The sequence below is a fragment of the Sceloporus occidentalis genome, unplaced genomic scaffold (assembly GCF_023333645.1).
Source record: "Sceloporus occidentalis isolate IW3139 unplaced genomic scaffold, rSceOcc1.0.p SCAF_65, whole genome shotgun sequence".
Classification (NCBI taxonomy): Eukaryota; Metazoa; Chordata; class Lepidosauria; order Squamata; family Phrynosomatidae; genus Sceloporus; species Sceloporus occidentalis.
Window position 1 is genome coordinate 4907925 of NW_028317045.1, and position 15674 is coordinate 4923598.

General features: G+C 41.8%; 1 protein-coding gene across 1 annotated transcript in view; it reads right to left on the reverse strand.

The window, feature by feature from the left end:
• LOC149286989 (solute carrier family 12 member 2-like) overlaps window positions 1–15674 on the reverse strand; it is an 82016-nt gene that overhangs the window by 36685 nt on the left and 29657 nt on the right. Inside the window, exons 4-9 of the mRNA XM_089493587.1 lie at window positions 13198–13293; window positions 12104–12243; window positions 7037–7147; window positions 6378–6489; window positions 789–916; window positions 220–304 (exon numbers count right to left, since the gene is read on the reverse strand). Of these exons, the coding sequence (XP_089349713.1) occupies window positions 220–304; window positions 789–916; window positions 6378–6489; window positions 7037–7147; window positions 12104–12243; window positions 13198–13293 (672 nt within the window). The remainder of the gene's footprint in view (window positions 1–219; window positions 305–788; window positions 917–6377; window positions 6490–7036; window positions 7148–12103; window positions 12244–13197; window positions 13294–15674) is intronic.

Below are 15674 nucleotides of genomic sequence, written 5' to 3' on the forward strand. Positions count from 1 at the left end.
GATAAAAAGTTTAGGGTGCTAAATGTAGAGCAATCAGAATTGAACATCCCACTGATTTTCATGCACCACATTTAAATGTTTGGCCAGGAACCAACCTTATGTCAATGCTGGGCTTCACTTTAATTCTAGCACCTACACCATTTCAATGTTGCACTCAGATGAAAACATTAATTAGCCATTTCATGTTTTCAGTGTTTTTTTTAAATTCTGTTAAAATACCTGAGGCAACTGCCACTGCCAGGTAGGTTGCAGTTGTTATTAGGATAGCCAGCAGTGTTCCTTTTGGAATAGAAGACTGTGGATCCTTAAAACATGAAAGAATCTTTTGATTAGTAGATCATCTAAAAGTCAATAGTAAATAGGGATGCTTGGCATTTTTCTAAGATACTGTTTATTAATAAATAGTATGTGTTTTAAGTTGTCAGTATGAAGATCTATCTAAAAGGCATACTGTAAAAGTAGAGTTGTTATAAAGAATAAAACAATTGATGGAAACGTTATAAATGATTTATGAGAACAGGCCAAGCACAAGAAGTACATGCCTTGCAGGAAAATATTAGCACAATCGCACACTTTAGATGAGATAGCATGATTTGCAAAAAGATCTGAAAAGAATACTGAAAAAAATGCATTTAACATCTACATATTAAGTTAAATGTGCCGATTTTTAAAAAAAACTATATAAAATTAACACAAACTAAGACAAATGGTGTTACTTCTTATCTACATTTTTTGCCAACTTTTCTCTTGATTATTGCTATTTTTTTACATATTCATTATTCAGTCACCTCCAGGTCTCCAGATATATTAGCTCCTGCAAGAATCCCAGTAGCCGCTGGGAAGAAAATTGAAAAAATGGAGAAGAAATTTTCACCATCACGGAAATCAGGTCCCCAGTTTTCAATAAAGATGGCAGCTGTGGGGAAACAATTGAAATTATACTGTCAGCCATAGTATTATAAAGCATCTACATTTTTTTTTAGAGTTGAACATTTTATTGATTTTCACATAATGCAAGGTTACATACACCATACTTGTGGGCATAATCTTAATCAGTAACTATAGCTTTAAACCTAAACACTTTACAATCAAGTAAATTGGTGCGACTACCAGCTTGGTCTGCCATCAGATTTAAACTATTTCTCCAGGTGTTAAGAAGCACCCTCATTGCTTGATCAGTTGTCTTCCCCGTAGAAGCTACAACCCATATCTTTCCGAGTGTTGAAAGGTGGCTCTGATTTGGTTTCCAATTTGTATCTAAGATTTAAACTATTTCTCCAGGTGTTAAGAGACACCCTCATTTGAGTTAACAAGTTAATCCATTTTATTCAGAACAAGGGTCTGTGGATCTCATCCATACTAATAATGTATTCTTGGCTACCACTACCATAATTTGTTCTAGTTTCCTCACTGCCCTGCCTTGTGTTATTTCACCATTTCTGGTGATGGCTGAAGGTCACAGATCTTTGCCAACTTGAGGTATGCCCGGACCTGTCATCAAAAACATTTAATGTTCGGGCCGGACCAAAGTCCATGCATTATGCCCGCGTTTGGTTGGCAGGATTTCGGACAGTTGGATTTGGTGTCAATGCCCTTCTTGAATAACTTGATTGGGGATATATAGGTGTTATGCGCAATCTTATATGTTATTTCTGCATTAGATGCCATAGGGAGAACAGCCTGCCAGGAAAGCCTTCAATATATTGGGAATTCCCAGCCCAGTGGACAGCCTCTGGCCTCACTCCAGGCGGACCGCTTGGTGTATGTATAATTTGTTATAGTTGACTTAAGAGTATGGGAGGAAGATGCTCTGTTCAATATGTAAGCAAGTAAGTTATCCAAATCATTAAACCAATTTCGATTCGTAAAGTACACTATTACTGACATTGTACGGCTCTGTGCCTTAAGAAATGCAAACCATGGCATACTAATGTGGTAGTAACATCCACATCTTGGGACCTTTGTCTGACAGCTCTTTAAGCGCAGTCTAGTAGTTGTGATATGTCGAGTCAGGTGTACCTTCTCGAAAATCTGGGTTGGCTAGGAATGTGAGGTTTGTTGTATACTACCAATGCAGCCACTGGCCAGTTCTTGTCAGCTTTCAAGAATTAATGATGGAGTAAAAAATGGGGTTCTCTCTGATGTGTAAGTAGAAGATTTGTAGTATTAAATAGTGTGAAATTGTTCATCAGGTTGTGTTGTTATTGATCAAGTCAATAGCATATATCAGCACACATCTTGATGCCTGGGACATTCAGTCCCAGCATCATTTGTTTGTTCAGTAGCTTACTCAGGTTTATCCAGAGAAATAAGTTGAATTCTGTGTTAATTGTTTCCTTGTTTAGGGTGCATAGTGAGTTGATGTTTTTGGGTATTTTGATACCTAAGTATGTGATAAATGTATCGGCCCATACAAATCCAATGGTATCGTCTCCTGGCAGGATTTTCACCACTATTTGGTGCTTTTTGTATTCCTCATACACTCACTGGCCACTTTATTAGGTACCAATTGTTTGATAACATAAATAGCTAATCAGCCAATCACATGGAGGCAACTTAATGCATTTAGGCATGTAGACATGGTCAAGACAACTTGCTGAAGTTGAAACCGAGCATCAGAATGGGGAAGAAAGTGGCATGGTTGATGGTGCCAGACGGACTGGTCAGAGTATTTCAGAAACTGCTAATCTAGTTGAATTTTTACGCACAACCATCTCTAGGGTTTAGAAAGAATGGTCCGCAAAAGAGAAAATATCTAGTGAGCGGCAGTTGTGTGGATGAAAATGTCTTGTTGATGTCAGAGATCAGAGGAGAATGGGCAGACTGGTTACAGATGACAGAATGGCAACTCAAATAACCACTTGGTACAACCAAGGTATGCAAAATACCATTTCTAAACACACAACATGTTGAACCTTGAAGCAGATGGGCTACAGCAGCAGAAGACCACATCGGGTACCACTACACAGTCACCAGATCTCAATCCAATAGAGCACCTTCGGGATGTGGTGGAATGGGAGATTCACATCAAGGATGTGCAGCCGACAAAACGGCACCAACTGCGTGATGCCCTCATGTCAATTTGGACCAAAATCTCTGAGGAATGTTTCCAGCAATAGTATGTCACGAAGGGGCTCCAACCTGGTACAAGCAAGGTGTACTTAATAAAGTGGCCAGTGAGTTTATATATATGTCTCAAATCTGAAAAATCACATCTGGGAACACTTTTGGATGAGCAACTAGTAGTCTGATTTTCTCTATTACGGTCTATTATTCTTCCCGTGAACAAGCAATGATCTTTTGTAGGGCTGCAACAACTAATTGATAAAATCGATAATAATCGATAATGCAAATCGTTGCCAAACACCCCTCGTTTTATAATCTGTTTGTGACTCACAGCAGTTACTACTTACCAGTCCCTCCCTGCAGTCACTGCCGATTGACTGCAAGGAGGGACAGGGAGGAAAGGGGCGGGGCCAATCAACAGTTTTCTATAGCATTCACATGGCTCAGAAACTCATCTAACGGTGAGTAAAAAATTCATATTTGGGCTGCTGAAAGCTGGGGGAAGTGGGCGTTAATTTAGGGGCAGTTATGGTTAATGGGGTTTCCAGGGTTAATTTAGGGGCAGTTGTGGTTGCTGGGGTGTTTAGGGTTAATTTAGGGGCCGTTATAGTTAATGGGGTGTTTAGGGTTCATTTAGGGGCAGTACTAGTTAATGGGGTGTTTAGGGTTAATTTAGGGGCAGTTGTGGTTGATGCGGTCTTCAGAGTTAATTTAGGGGCAGCTGTGGTTGATGGAGTGTTTAGGGTTAATTTAGGGGCAGTTGTGGTTGATGGCGTGTTTAGGGTTAATTTAGGGGCAGTTGTGGTTGATGGGGTCTTCAGGGTTAATTTAGGGGCAGTTGTGGTTGATGGGGTCTTCAGGGTTAAGTTAGGGGCAATTGTGGATTATGGGGTCTTCTCTTCAGGGTTAATTTAATGCTGAGGACTGAGGGTTAATTTAATTAATTTAATAAGGTTAACTTAAGGTGCAGTTAGAGGTAAAGGGGGGCAAACTGAGGGGAATCTAAATCATGGGGCAGTGAAGATTAACAGTGTATTGATTTATAAAAGTATTGTGTCTGTGAACGAGTCTGCAAATCTATGAGTGCACTACGGCATATAATGGGGGTATACGGTGTACCTGGGGAGGATGGAGTGACATATCTGGGGGTATAAGGCATATAGGGTATATAAGGCATATGTGGGGAGGGCAGAGTGGCATGTCTGGAAGGCAGTGTGGCATGTCTGGCAGGCAGTGTGGCATATCTGGGGGTATGTGACATATCTGGTGGTATGTGGCATATCTGGGAGGCAGTGTGGCAAGCCTGGGCTCAAATGTGCATAACTGGGGGGGGCAGGTTGGGAAATAAAAACAAGAAATGCATTTTTATCAAAGTTTTTTTATTCTGCCATTTATTAAATTATTTGAAATAAATGAAAAATTAAATTTTTTTATCCGATTAATCGAACAAATAATCGGCCAACTAATCGATTATGGAAATAATCGTTAGTTGCAGCCCTAATCTTTTGATATTTACCATGCCTAATGTATGGAGAATAAAGCTTTATAGTGGAAAAATGATTTGCATCTCAGATGCACAATAATAGTTATTGCACCATTTTCAATTGATTTAAAGGAACAGTTTACCGTATTTGCTCGATTATAAGACGAGGTTTTTTTCAGAGCAAATGCTCTGAAAAATACCCCTCGTCTTCTAATCGGGGTCGTCTTCTAATCAGACCTCAAATAGAGGTCTGATTAGGAGACTAAGATCCAGATCCCCCGCACCGCTGCAGGGGACCTGGATCCTCCTGTCTCACCCGACTCCCCCCCCCCCCATCATACACACACTTACCGGTGCTTCCTGCTGTGTTGCCGGGGCAGCGGGTTGACGTCTACGCGATGCGCGTAGACAACGTCCGCTGCAGCCGGAAGGAGGTGTGGCTAGCAGCGGGGGTTGTCTGCGTCCGTCGCATAGACCTTCCCCGACTGTCAGAGATCAGAGTTCCCCGCACCGGTGCGGGGAACTCTGATCTCTGACAGCCGGGGAAAGTATACGCGACGGACGCATACAAACCCCCGCTGCCAACTCCACCTCCTTCCGGCTGCAGCAGAAGGCGACGTCAACCCGCTGCCCCGGCTGGAAGCACCGGTAAGAGATGGGGGAGAGCGGGGGAAGGGGGGGGAGAGAGTGTGTGTGTGTGTGTGTGTGTGTGTTAGTTAGTTAAATGGGGGTATAGGGTGTGTGTGTGTGTTAAATGGGGGCATAGGGCATTTCTGGAGTGGCGTTAAGGGGGCATTTAATAGAGCACTCTGCCTCCTGAAATGCCTTATACCTCCCTAAATGGCAGAGTGGCATATAGTGGTATAAGGCATTTCTGGAGGCAGAGTGCTCTGTACAATGCCTTTTAACTCCCTTAATGCCACTCTGCCTCCTGAAATGCCTTATACCTCCCTATATGCCACTCTGCCCCATAATATGCATTTTAACCCCCTAAATGCCAGAATGGGATATAGGGGTATAAGGCATTTCTGGACGCAGAGTGGCACATAGGGGGTCAAAAGGCATACCATGGGGCACAGTGGCATATAGAGGGTTAAAAGGCATATCATGGGCCACAGTGCCATATTGGAGTGGCAAGCCTGGGGGCAGATGTGCGTAACTGGGGGACAGGTTGGAAAATACAAGAAATAAAAACAAAAAAAATCTTTTTCTCAATCATAGCTTTTATTAAAAAAAATAGTTTACATGAATTAACATTTACTGGTAAAACTTTTTTCCTTTGGGGTCGTCTTATATTCAGGCTTTTCCTTTGTTTCCTAAGTTAATATTCAGATTTTGGGGGGTCGTCTTATAATCAGGGTCGTCTTATAATCGAGCAAATACGGTAGTAAGAGGAATGGAATACTTTAATGAAAAAAGGACACATTTCATTTGTTTACGTTATAAAAAAGCATCTTAGAGGGGATATGATAACATTATACAAATACATACTAGAACAATAACAGATATTCAGTAATGACCAATAATTATTTTAAAGCAATGGGGAAGCAGAGGCATTACTAAACAGTAAGCAACGCAAACCAGAAAAGCCAGAATGCTTGTTTTTGCCTCAGAAATCAGAGTTTCTGGGTAGAGGTAAGCAAATAAGGTTAAAAAAGATTGCTTTTCCCTCTATGTCCACTTTATACATGTATGCAGAGCCCTGAGCAAATGGCTACTGGGTCTTTCAGGACTGGAGTAGGACAACACTGATCTAGAATTTAAATTTTAGTGGGAACTTTAAACAAAGTCTCATTTACAATTAAACAAGAAACTACATAATACATGCCTTTATAGTTAAAGAATCCTTTTGATTTCTTGTCCTCATTAGCAGGTATAAAGGTACCAATAAAAAAGTTTCCTAAAGCAGCAAGCAGGATCCCAAGCAGTGTGATTTGAGCCTATGATATAAAGTATAAATAACATTAACAGCTTATTAAGATTATGTTAATTTATCTAATAGAGTGGTCTAAAAATGCATATTACACACACATATCTTGGGTGTGTGGCTCTACCCAGTGATGTATTGATGGGAGCTGTTACCTTAGGCATGACCCAGGGCACCACACCATCCATACCCTCAGACCTACAGAGCCATGGTGTACCTGCTCCACCAGGTCTTTTTCATCTAGTGCACCAGGATATAACATCCCACAGTACAAAACAAGATCTTTTAAACTTACCAATTGGCCCAGTGAGGGCTATGGAGCATAAAGGGAGGCCAGGTAGCCAATGGGATCTGCCACCACAGACCTAGGTGACCTATGTCACAATAAGCCAGAATATATTTCCTTTTACAATTATTTTCCCTTCTTCATTCTGAACTTTTTGCCATTTGGGGTGGCACATTCCTCCATCCTTATACTTAAGTTTCTTATTCACTCTTTCAATTTGAATACGGGTTATTCTACTGAACAAGAGCGAACATAAGATTATCCCTGCCCATACCTTTGTTTCCCACTCCATTCCAGCTGCAGAAATTCCCAAAAGCAGCACCACCGTAAGTGAACCAATAATTCGAATATCATGGGTTCTTTCAACTATGATAATACTGTGATCCTAGAACAGGGAGAGAAGATAATATATAAGCACTTGTTAAAGAGAATTCATTAATTTCAAACGTATGGTGTGTACATCTATGTAACAGACACTTATCTATGGCTGGACCCTTGATTTGAGATGACTATGGAAGACCCTGAGATAGAAGTTTTTTTTTGGCTATAACAGTTATGTTCTTTATTGACTGTGCCTCCAGGAATGGTGATTGCCATGACTGCTGCTTCACTCTGAAAACTGAGTACCAAAGGATAAACTTGAGTGAGGTCAAAAACCTACAAATGTCAAAACCAAGAAGACATTACAGAATAATAAGCACATCTAAAAGATAATCTTTAGAAGTTCACTACACAGGTGATGAAAAAGAAGTCTGGAGTCAAAAAGTAGCCTGGACCAAATGGGATTTACCCTCAGGTACTTAAAGAACTTAGCTCAGAAATCTTTATATTTCCATTTTATGTTTTCAATTTTGACTGAATGTGTCATTGGATTGGAGAATAGCAAAAATAGTCTTTGTTCAAGAAAGGGTCCTGTTCAGAGCTGGAAAACTAAGGACCAGTAAGTGTAACATGTGTAGTGGTCTGAATTGTTTGAAGGATTGTTAAGCGATGCAATCCAGGATTCTGTTTTAGGTAACAACATTATTACTATTAATATTATTATTAGGTAGTCAACATGGATTTTTGGGTAATACATCATGTCAAACTAACTTACTGGCTTTCAATAAAATCTTAATTTTCAATATAGACCAAGGTAATGCAGTGGATATAATATACACAGATTTTGCAAAGGCTTTTGATACCGTGCCACACAACGGGTTACTTAGCATATCGAATTGAAAAAATATTTGTTCTTGGATAGGGAGCTAGTTGAAAGAAAGATTACAGAGGGTGGTTGTAAATGGCACATTTTCCAACTTGACATAGGTCTTACGTTGTATGCCTCAGGAATCTGTCCTTGGCTCTGCCACACCGACACCCAAATACACACACCAGGACAGGCTCTGCCACACTGACATCTTTTCCTGATTTTCTAACGCATATTGATGTAATGTGATTGGGAGTCCATCAGTGCACTTTAAAAAAAGTAATCATACACGGGATGCCTAAAGCCACAATTTAGTGCCACTAATAATTTTTTAATAAAATATGCAGATTGAAACAGAGTAAATGATACAAAACCTTTACAATTACTCCCACTGACTTCTGGGCCTAGAAAGTTTTGTCCTCTGAAGTGACTACAAATTCAGGAGGGTGTTTTATCTCTGGATTAGTAAAAATTAAATAGTTTTATTTATTCCTACAGTAAGTAAAGTGCCAGGAAACAGATGACCAAATACACACACACCAAGACAGGCTGTGCAACACCGACACACCAAACACACGCACACCAGGACAGGCTCTGCAACACCGACACACCAAACACACACCAGGACAGGCTCTGCTACACGGACACCAAAACACACACACCAGGAGAGGCTCTGCCACACCGACAGCCAAACATACACACACCAGGACAGGCTCTGCCACTGAGACACCCAAACACACACCAGGACAGGCTCTGCAACACGGACACACGAAACACACACACCAGGACACGTTCTGCTACACCGACACCCAAACACACACACCAGAACAGGCTCTGCCACACCGGCACACACAAGAGGACAGGCTCTGCCATTTCGACACCCAAACACACACACACCAGGACAAACTCTGCCACACTGACACCCGCATCAGTACGAGTTAATCTACACAAAGCATAAAAAATGCTTTCACATTGGTTTGTTTTTTGAGTGTTTCCCCTCTTGTGTATTGATGCCCCAGCCAGCCCCCCCCTTTGGTTTTAATGTATTCCCCCCACACCCTTGTGTATTGCCCTATGTGCATTTGTGCCTCCGGCCAGCCCCCTTTGTGCATTTATGCCCCAACACCCTTGTGTATTGATTTATGTGATGTCCCCAGCCAGCCGCCCTCCCTTGTGTATTGATGCTCCCTTTTGTATTGGTTAATGTACCCATGTGTATTGCCCCCAGCCACCCACCCCTTTATGTATTGATTTATGTGATGCCCCAACCACCCTGTTGTGTACTTAAACCCCCCAGCCACGCCTTTTTGGTATTTAATTGTTGTCCCAAGGCAGCCCCCTTTGAATACGGGTCCCCTTCCACCTATCACCCCAACTAGTGATAGGTGCGCAAAGTATATAAATAAATGAAATTAAGTTGCTAAATGGAGCTGCAAGTCAACCAACGAAACAAAACCCCACAATTGTTTCAATAAATATTGCACTATATTTGTCTCTCTTTTTATATTTTTCATGTGAGACTCAAGCACCGCACAACATATTTATTATGTAGTATTTATTTATTTATATATTTTTGCACACTGATTGGGTTTGAACAAGTGCAGTCACGTGGTTTCAATTGTATATATTTTTTTTAATACTTACTTTTTTGCTGGCTTTCTTCCCTGAGACGTGTTCTTCTCCCTGTCACAAGAACTGTTGCGTGTGAGCCCGTCCCCTTGAGCAGCATGTCGCGTCTTCAAAGGGGCGGGACGAAGAGCCTCACTAAGGCATTGGGCAGCATGGTGCGGTCTTATGGCCACTTTAAAACTTGCTTGTGGCTGGCCCACCGTGGGTGCTGCAGGTTTTTGCCCCGCATTAAAGACGGCCCTGGCGCAGCCCCTACTGGGACCAACCATTAGCAAAAATAGTGGACATAGGTAAGAAAGAATTATGCTCACTCTTGCACAGCCAGCTGCTGAGGTAGATACTGAGGACATGACCTCCTGGGCTACCTGCCCCATCTGCTCAGGTGTAAACAGCTGCAAGAACTTCAGGCTCTGTCCTGACTAGAAAATCCCCCCTCATGTGTTGCCCACTTGCCGTCACCACTTGTGACCTTGCAGGCCTGCTTCTGGACCCAGGCTCCTTCTCTGGCCTACTTGGTGCTATTCCTCTTTTGCTTCTTGTGCTGCCAGTTCTTCTGGGAACAATTCCTGAAACGGCCTCCTAGCTGCAGACATAATGATGCATCTTACGCCGATGGAACTCATCTCATACCCTAGATCTGCTGCTCCTGCTGACACCGTCACAAACCCCACCTGACCTGGAAATCCAAGTTCAACCCTGTTCTCGGAAAGCAGAGGACTTCTGGAACTGCTACATCTGCGTGACACGTCCGTCATCTCACCATCTTCACAATCTCCCTTTTCCGATGCTCTACCAGCGCTGCCACCCATCGTCTGTCAACTCCTCTTGAGCCTCAGGCGTCTTTCACTGAAGCGCTGCTTTACGTTGTTCCTGCAGCCAATCTTCACTTTCACATGCAGCTCTGGTGCAAAGCTCCTGGAGTAACTCCTCCATTGCCAAGGTAAGTTGTAAATAGAAATAAAGTTTTCTGCTGTCACACACAAAACTCACAACTAGCCAACCAAAATTGTACCTACATATATTATCCTCAGTGTCCCTTACAATGACAAAAGTTCACTTAACCCTGAAAGCGGCCCATATCTCTATGGGCCAAATGCTTCCAAGCTCTATGGGCAAGGTAATCCTATTCCTGACCTCTGTCATGATGCCCCTACACCCTGGTTCCCTCTCTTTATTGTCTGAATTAGTTTTTCTTTGTCTTCTTAAGAATCAACTAATAATAGGTTGAAAGAAGACATGGTTGAACTTGATGGACTATATGTCTTTTTTCAACCTACCGTGTTTGCTCAATTATAAGATGACCCTGATTATAAGATGACCCCCCCTAAAAAATGTTAATATTAAGGGAAAAAAAGTCTGAATATAAGACTACCCTATAAGAAAAAAGTTTTATTAGTAAACAATTTTTTCATATTTAATAAAAACTATGATTGAGAAAAAGGCATTTTTTGTTTTTATTTCCTTCACCAGCTGCCAGAGAGGAGAATCCAGGTCTCCTGCACCGCTGCAGGGGATCCTCCTCTCTGGTAGCCGGTGAATGTCTGCACGATGCGCGTAGACAAACTCCGCACAAGTGCCTACAGCAGCAGACATTGTCTGCGCGCATCGCACAGAAGTCCACCGGCTGCCAGACAGGAGGATCCAGGTCCCCTACGGGGCTGCGGGGATCTGAATCTTGGTCTTATAGTGAGACCTCTATTTAATAATAATGATCCATGAAGTTTCCTTCTGGGTAGATCCCCAGTAGATAACAATCCAATACAAGCAAATACGGTAATTAATTATGTAATGTTCTTCCGGAAGTTCACCTTTGCAATACCCCAAAGAATTCTACTGAGCTGTTATCATAGGCATACCTGGGAACTCTCCTGGTTTGACCTGGAGAACTCCAGGAGTACCTGAATCATCCGGGTCTTGAGAGCGAGGTCTTGACACGTCCCACTCCCCACCCTTCCCTTTTAAATATGGGTGTTTTCCTCAGTGGGAACGCCCTCTGACTTTAGCAGGAACTAAGTTGTAATATATTGTAGTATGTATTGTCCCCTTAATGCTTCATAATTAACTTTAGTCCCCATTGGGGACCCAATCTTCGTATTGGGTTATTAACCCCTTTCATATGAAAAAGATGTCATCTATGATTATTGATTATTAAGTTAGATTTCCAGTCATGTTCTCCATAGATTAACTGTTCTTTCCAAATGGGTCATAATTGAGTTGGTGTAGCTAGGGACAAACTTAGTTTGCCGTACCTGTTTTTGATGAACATAATAGTAATTTTTTGTTTTTCTGTAAGATCATTATAATATTTAGTTTTATCACAAGAACTTATTTTTTCTTGAATACTTTTTCCTGAGAAGGTGTGTTATCTACGTTTAATGATTACGTGCATACGTTTCATGGTGCAATCTTCTAACACAGTGTTCCTAGGTATGGCTATGAGTAACAAAGTTGGCTAAATATACAGTATTGATATGTGGTATTGGCTCTGTTTATGTGTGCATGGTTAAGACCAATAAAACTCACAGACAGCAATTCACTGACGGTCTCTGCAAATCCCACAGCGTACATGGCAACTGCCACTGCATTGGCAAAAGCAAAAATTAGACCAATGGAGCCACCAAATTCTGGACCAAGACTGCGGGAAATCAGGTAATAGGCCCCACCTTCAATAAAAAATAAAACAAATCATCTAACCCTTCTGCAGCACTGACACCAACAGAAAATAATACATGAACACACCATCAGGCATGCAAACATGCAGATCTACCAGCACCCACTGATGACAAGGTCATTAGACAGAAAACAAACTATCACACCTTTATACGCTCTGGCCACTGTTTTAAGCATGTCATAGTTTGTCCTTCTGGGCAACAAGGTTATTTCATAAAGAATCCATAAGCACACAAAAGCCCTAAATGGTCATGAGCCCTGAAACCCATGCTTTTAGTAGTTGTAATCTATTTAGCATTTTGCTTTAGATTTGTTGCAGTGTGTGACAGAACCCTCCATCACTGGGGCCCCTGGAGATGCCTGAGAGCCAGCCTACTCCCTATTGACTATGGGCCCTGACCTTGTAAAGACTTCTGTGTGTAGGTACAGGGGGTCAGTTTCTACTGATTTTCCCCCGGTAAAGGTTTAACCATATTCCCTAAGTATTAGAGGCTCTGAGGGCTGTGGAGCTGATATTGATTTGGGATTGGTCCTGTACTTAGCCAACACAGATGTTTTGCAATTATTTATTGTATGTCATAACTTATCTCTATGTCTCCCCATGTTTTCAGCTACCCCCAGAAGTGTATTGTCTCATCACTTGCTGAGGGGATTATGTCCGGCAGACAGCCAGGATGCAACCAGGGAGTGACAAGTTATTGTTTCAGTTAATTTGTTTAATGTCTGACCCTCCCCCCATCCCCATAGTGTACTTCACCCTGCATTCAGCTTCGGCTAGTGATTTGGGTGACAGGAGAGTCGGTGCTCTGGAGTGTGTCCGTATACAGTTCTTGTAAGAGCTAGGAAGCAGCTATTGACGGAGGTACCCAGTTGGGGTACAGGGCCTCCCGTCAAACATTAGTTTGGGAATGTTCAGTTTGAAAACCAAGAGATCAATGGGAAATTACCTCCACGTACAAAGCCATTGGTGGCAATTGCTGATGTCGACAATCCGGTTATAACTGTGACTAATGTGGCCATGAGTATAATTCCAATTGTGTAACCTGCAGCAAGAAACAGAGAAGAGAATGCACATCAAAGGCAATGCAACATTGGAGAAATGTTTTAATTCACGTTCTCTTTACTATATGATGTTCATTCATATCATATTATATCATATTCATTCATAATGTTCATCAAGCACAAGTACTGTTCCCATGTACCTTTGAGGATCACATCATCCAAAGGTAGAATGCCTTAGATGGTGTAGGTGTAACAAAACAAAAAACCAAATGATTACATTTTTTGAAAAACAATATATTTGTATGTAATAACTTAACTATATGTAATTGTTTCAAAATATGAAACTGGTTCAAACCTATTAAACAACACCACCTACAAACCTTGGAGGCATGGGAGTAATTTATAATAAAAATGAAAGTATGGAAGCCATAGACTCTATCCCATATCTTCTCCCTCACCCTGTTCCATTTGGGAAGGGGGTCAGTTACACTGAGGTGAAAATTCTTTAAAAAATCCTTTTGGAGATACACACCATCCTGTGCCTCCTTACACCCTTTGCCTGTGTAATGGAGGGCTGGGTTAGTGTTAAAAGTAAATCACCTACATTAGAGTACTTCGGCATAGTGGCGGGCGTAGCATAATATGACCATATGATGTGGCTAAAACTCCAATTTTGTCATCTTAGAAAAGTGTTTTAAGTAGCTTTAACAAGGACTACAGTTATTAGAGTTTATAATCTATTTGATGTGAGTGCGCCGATTTAGAGATTGTGTATGGCTTTGGTCTTCAGCAGCACCCCATTATAATTAATGCTAGTTCAGATGAGTGCTTCCCTTTTGGATTTGTATATATATATATTTATTTATTTTTACATTTTTTTCCTTTTTAAAACTTTGTTTTTGGACAAATTTAATTTCCCAACTGTTTGGATGTCTTTTTTATGCAGAAATGAATCCCTCTTCTGGGTTCATCTTTCACCTACAGCAGCAGCACGTCACGGTTTAGGAAAAGAAGATTCAGACTAATTTTTTCATTGCAGGACCACTACTCCCAGCAATAGCAGCCCTACCAATGGACCACTTTGATAAATAGATAAAAGTGACAAAGCAGCAGCAGGGCACAGGACAAACATGGTCAGACAGACAGATTCACCCATATAGTACAAGACTGAATCTCCTCCAATATCATAAAAAAGAAAAACTAATCCCTCAGAGTAAGGAAATACACAGCTGGAGAGGCAAGACATATGCCAGGTACAGCCAGACACACACATCCAGGACTAAATTTCCCCCAATATTAGAAAAAAAGAAATGATTGCCCAGAATAAGGAAGGAGACTGAGCAGCAGCAGCAGACGCAGGGCATAGGCAAGCTCTGCCAGACAGACATATCCAGATTGTAAAGGACAAAAGGTCCCCCAATTTTAGATAAAAGAAAAATTATCAATTCCCCAGAGAAAGGAAATAGGCTGAGTAGCAGAGGCAGGGCACAGGGTAGGCACTGGCAGACAGACATATCTAGATTGTACAGGACATTCAGGATTCCACCCTGTCATGTCTGTAGAGGTCACCTGTTAGATCAAAAGTACCTTACCTAGGTGCAACCCTCTCTCTTAAATGTCTGTTGGTTTCATCATTCTGGGCCTTTGCATTGCAATATATACAGCTCCTGCATTTGCTCTGTGTTCTGGTACTGTGCTACTGCTAGTAGTGTTCTGTTGGATTTCAACCTGGATACATTGTTTTGACCCGGCTTGTCTTGACCTTGCTCTCCGTTCCTGATTTGGCTCTTATTTGTGATATCCAGGTATTGCTCCTGTGTTCTATTGGTTCTGACCCGGCTTGCCCATCCATGTGTGCCCTGTCCGAGGGCTTTCCTGCCAGGTATCCAGTACTTTATCCGAGGATCTTCCAGACATGTTGCCTATTGAGACCAGTCCTGTTTTCTACTTACCTGTTTTACCATCTTACTCCGTATCATAACATCATCCAGCCTTTAGTGTGTTTCAATTTGCCTGTACCTTGTTACCGATCACTATGAATCCTGGGGTACAAACAGAGCCTCTTATATCCCCCACAGCTGGGCTCATACCTGACCTGCTTACCCGAGCCCTCACAAGGACTAAATTCCCCCCCATAATTTGAAATATTAAAAGAAAGTAAGGAAGAGTAAGGAAGGAGACTGAGCTGCATCGGCAGTAGAGACAGGACACAGAGCAGAAACTAAAGGCAGACACATCTAGCCATGAAATAAAACACTGAATTTTTCCCAATGATGGAAATAAACAACACAAATTGATCAACCCAGGGTAAATAATGAGTAATAGCAGCAGTAGTAGAGCATGTGGCCTGGGTGGGCATATGCACCCCTTGGTGTAGGAGCGAATCCCCAGACTAAAACAGGAGACAGCAGCAACAGACACA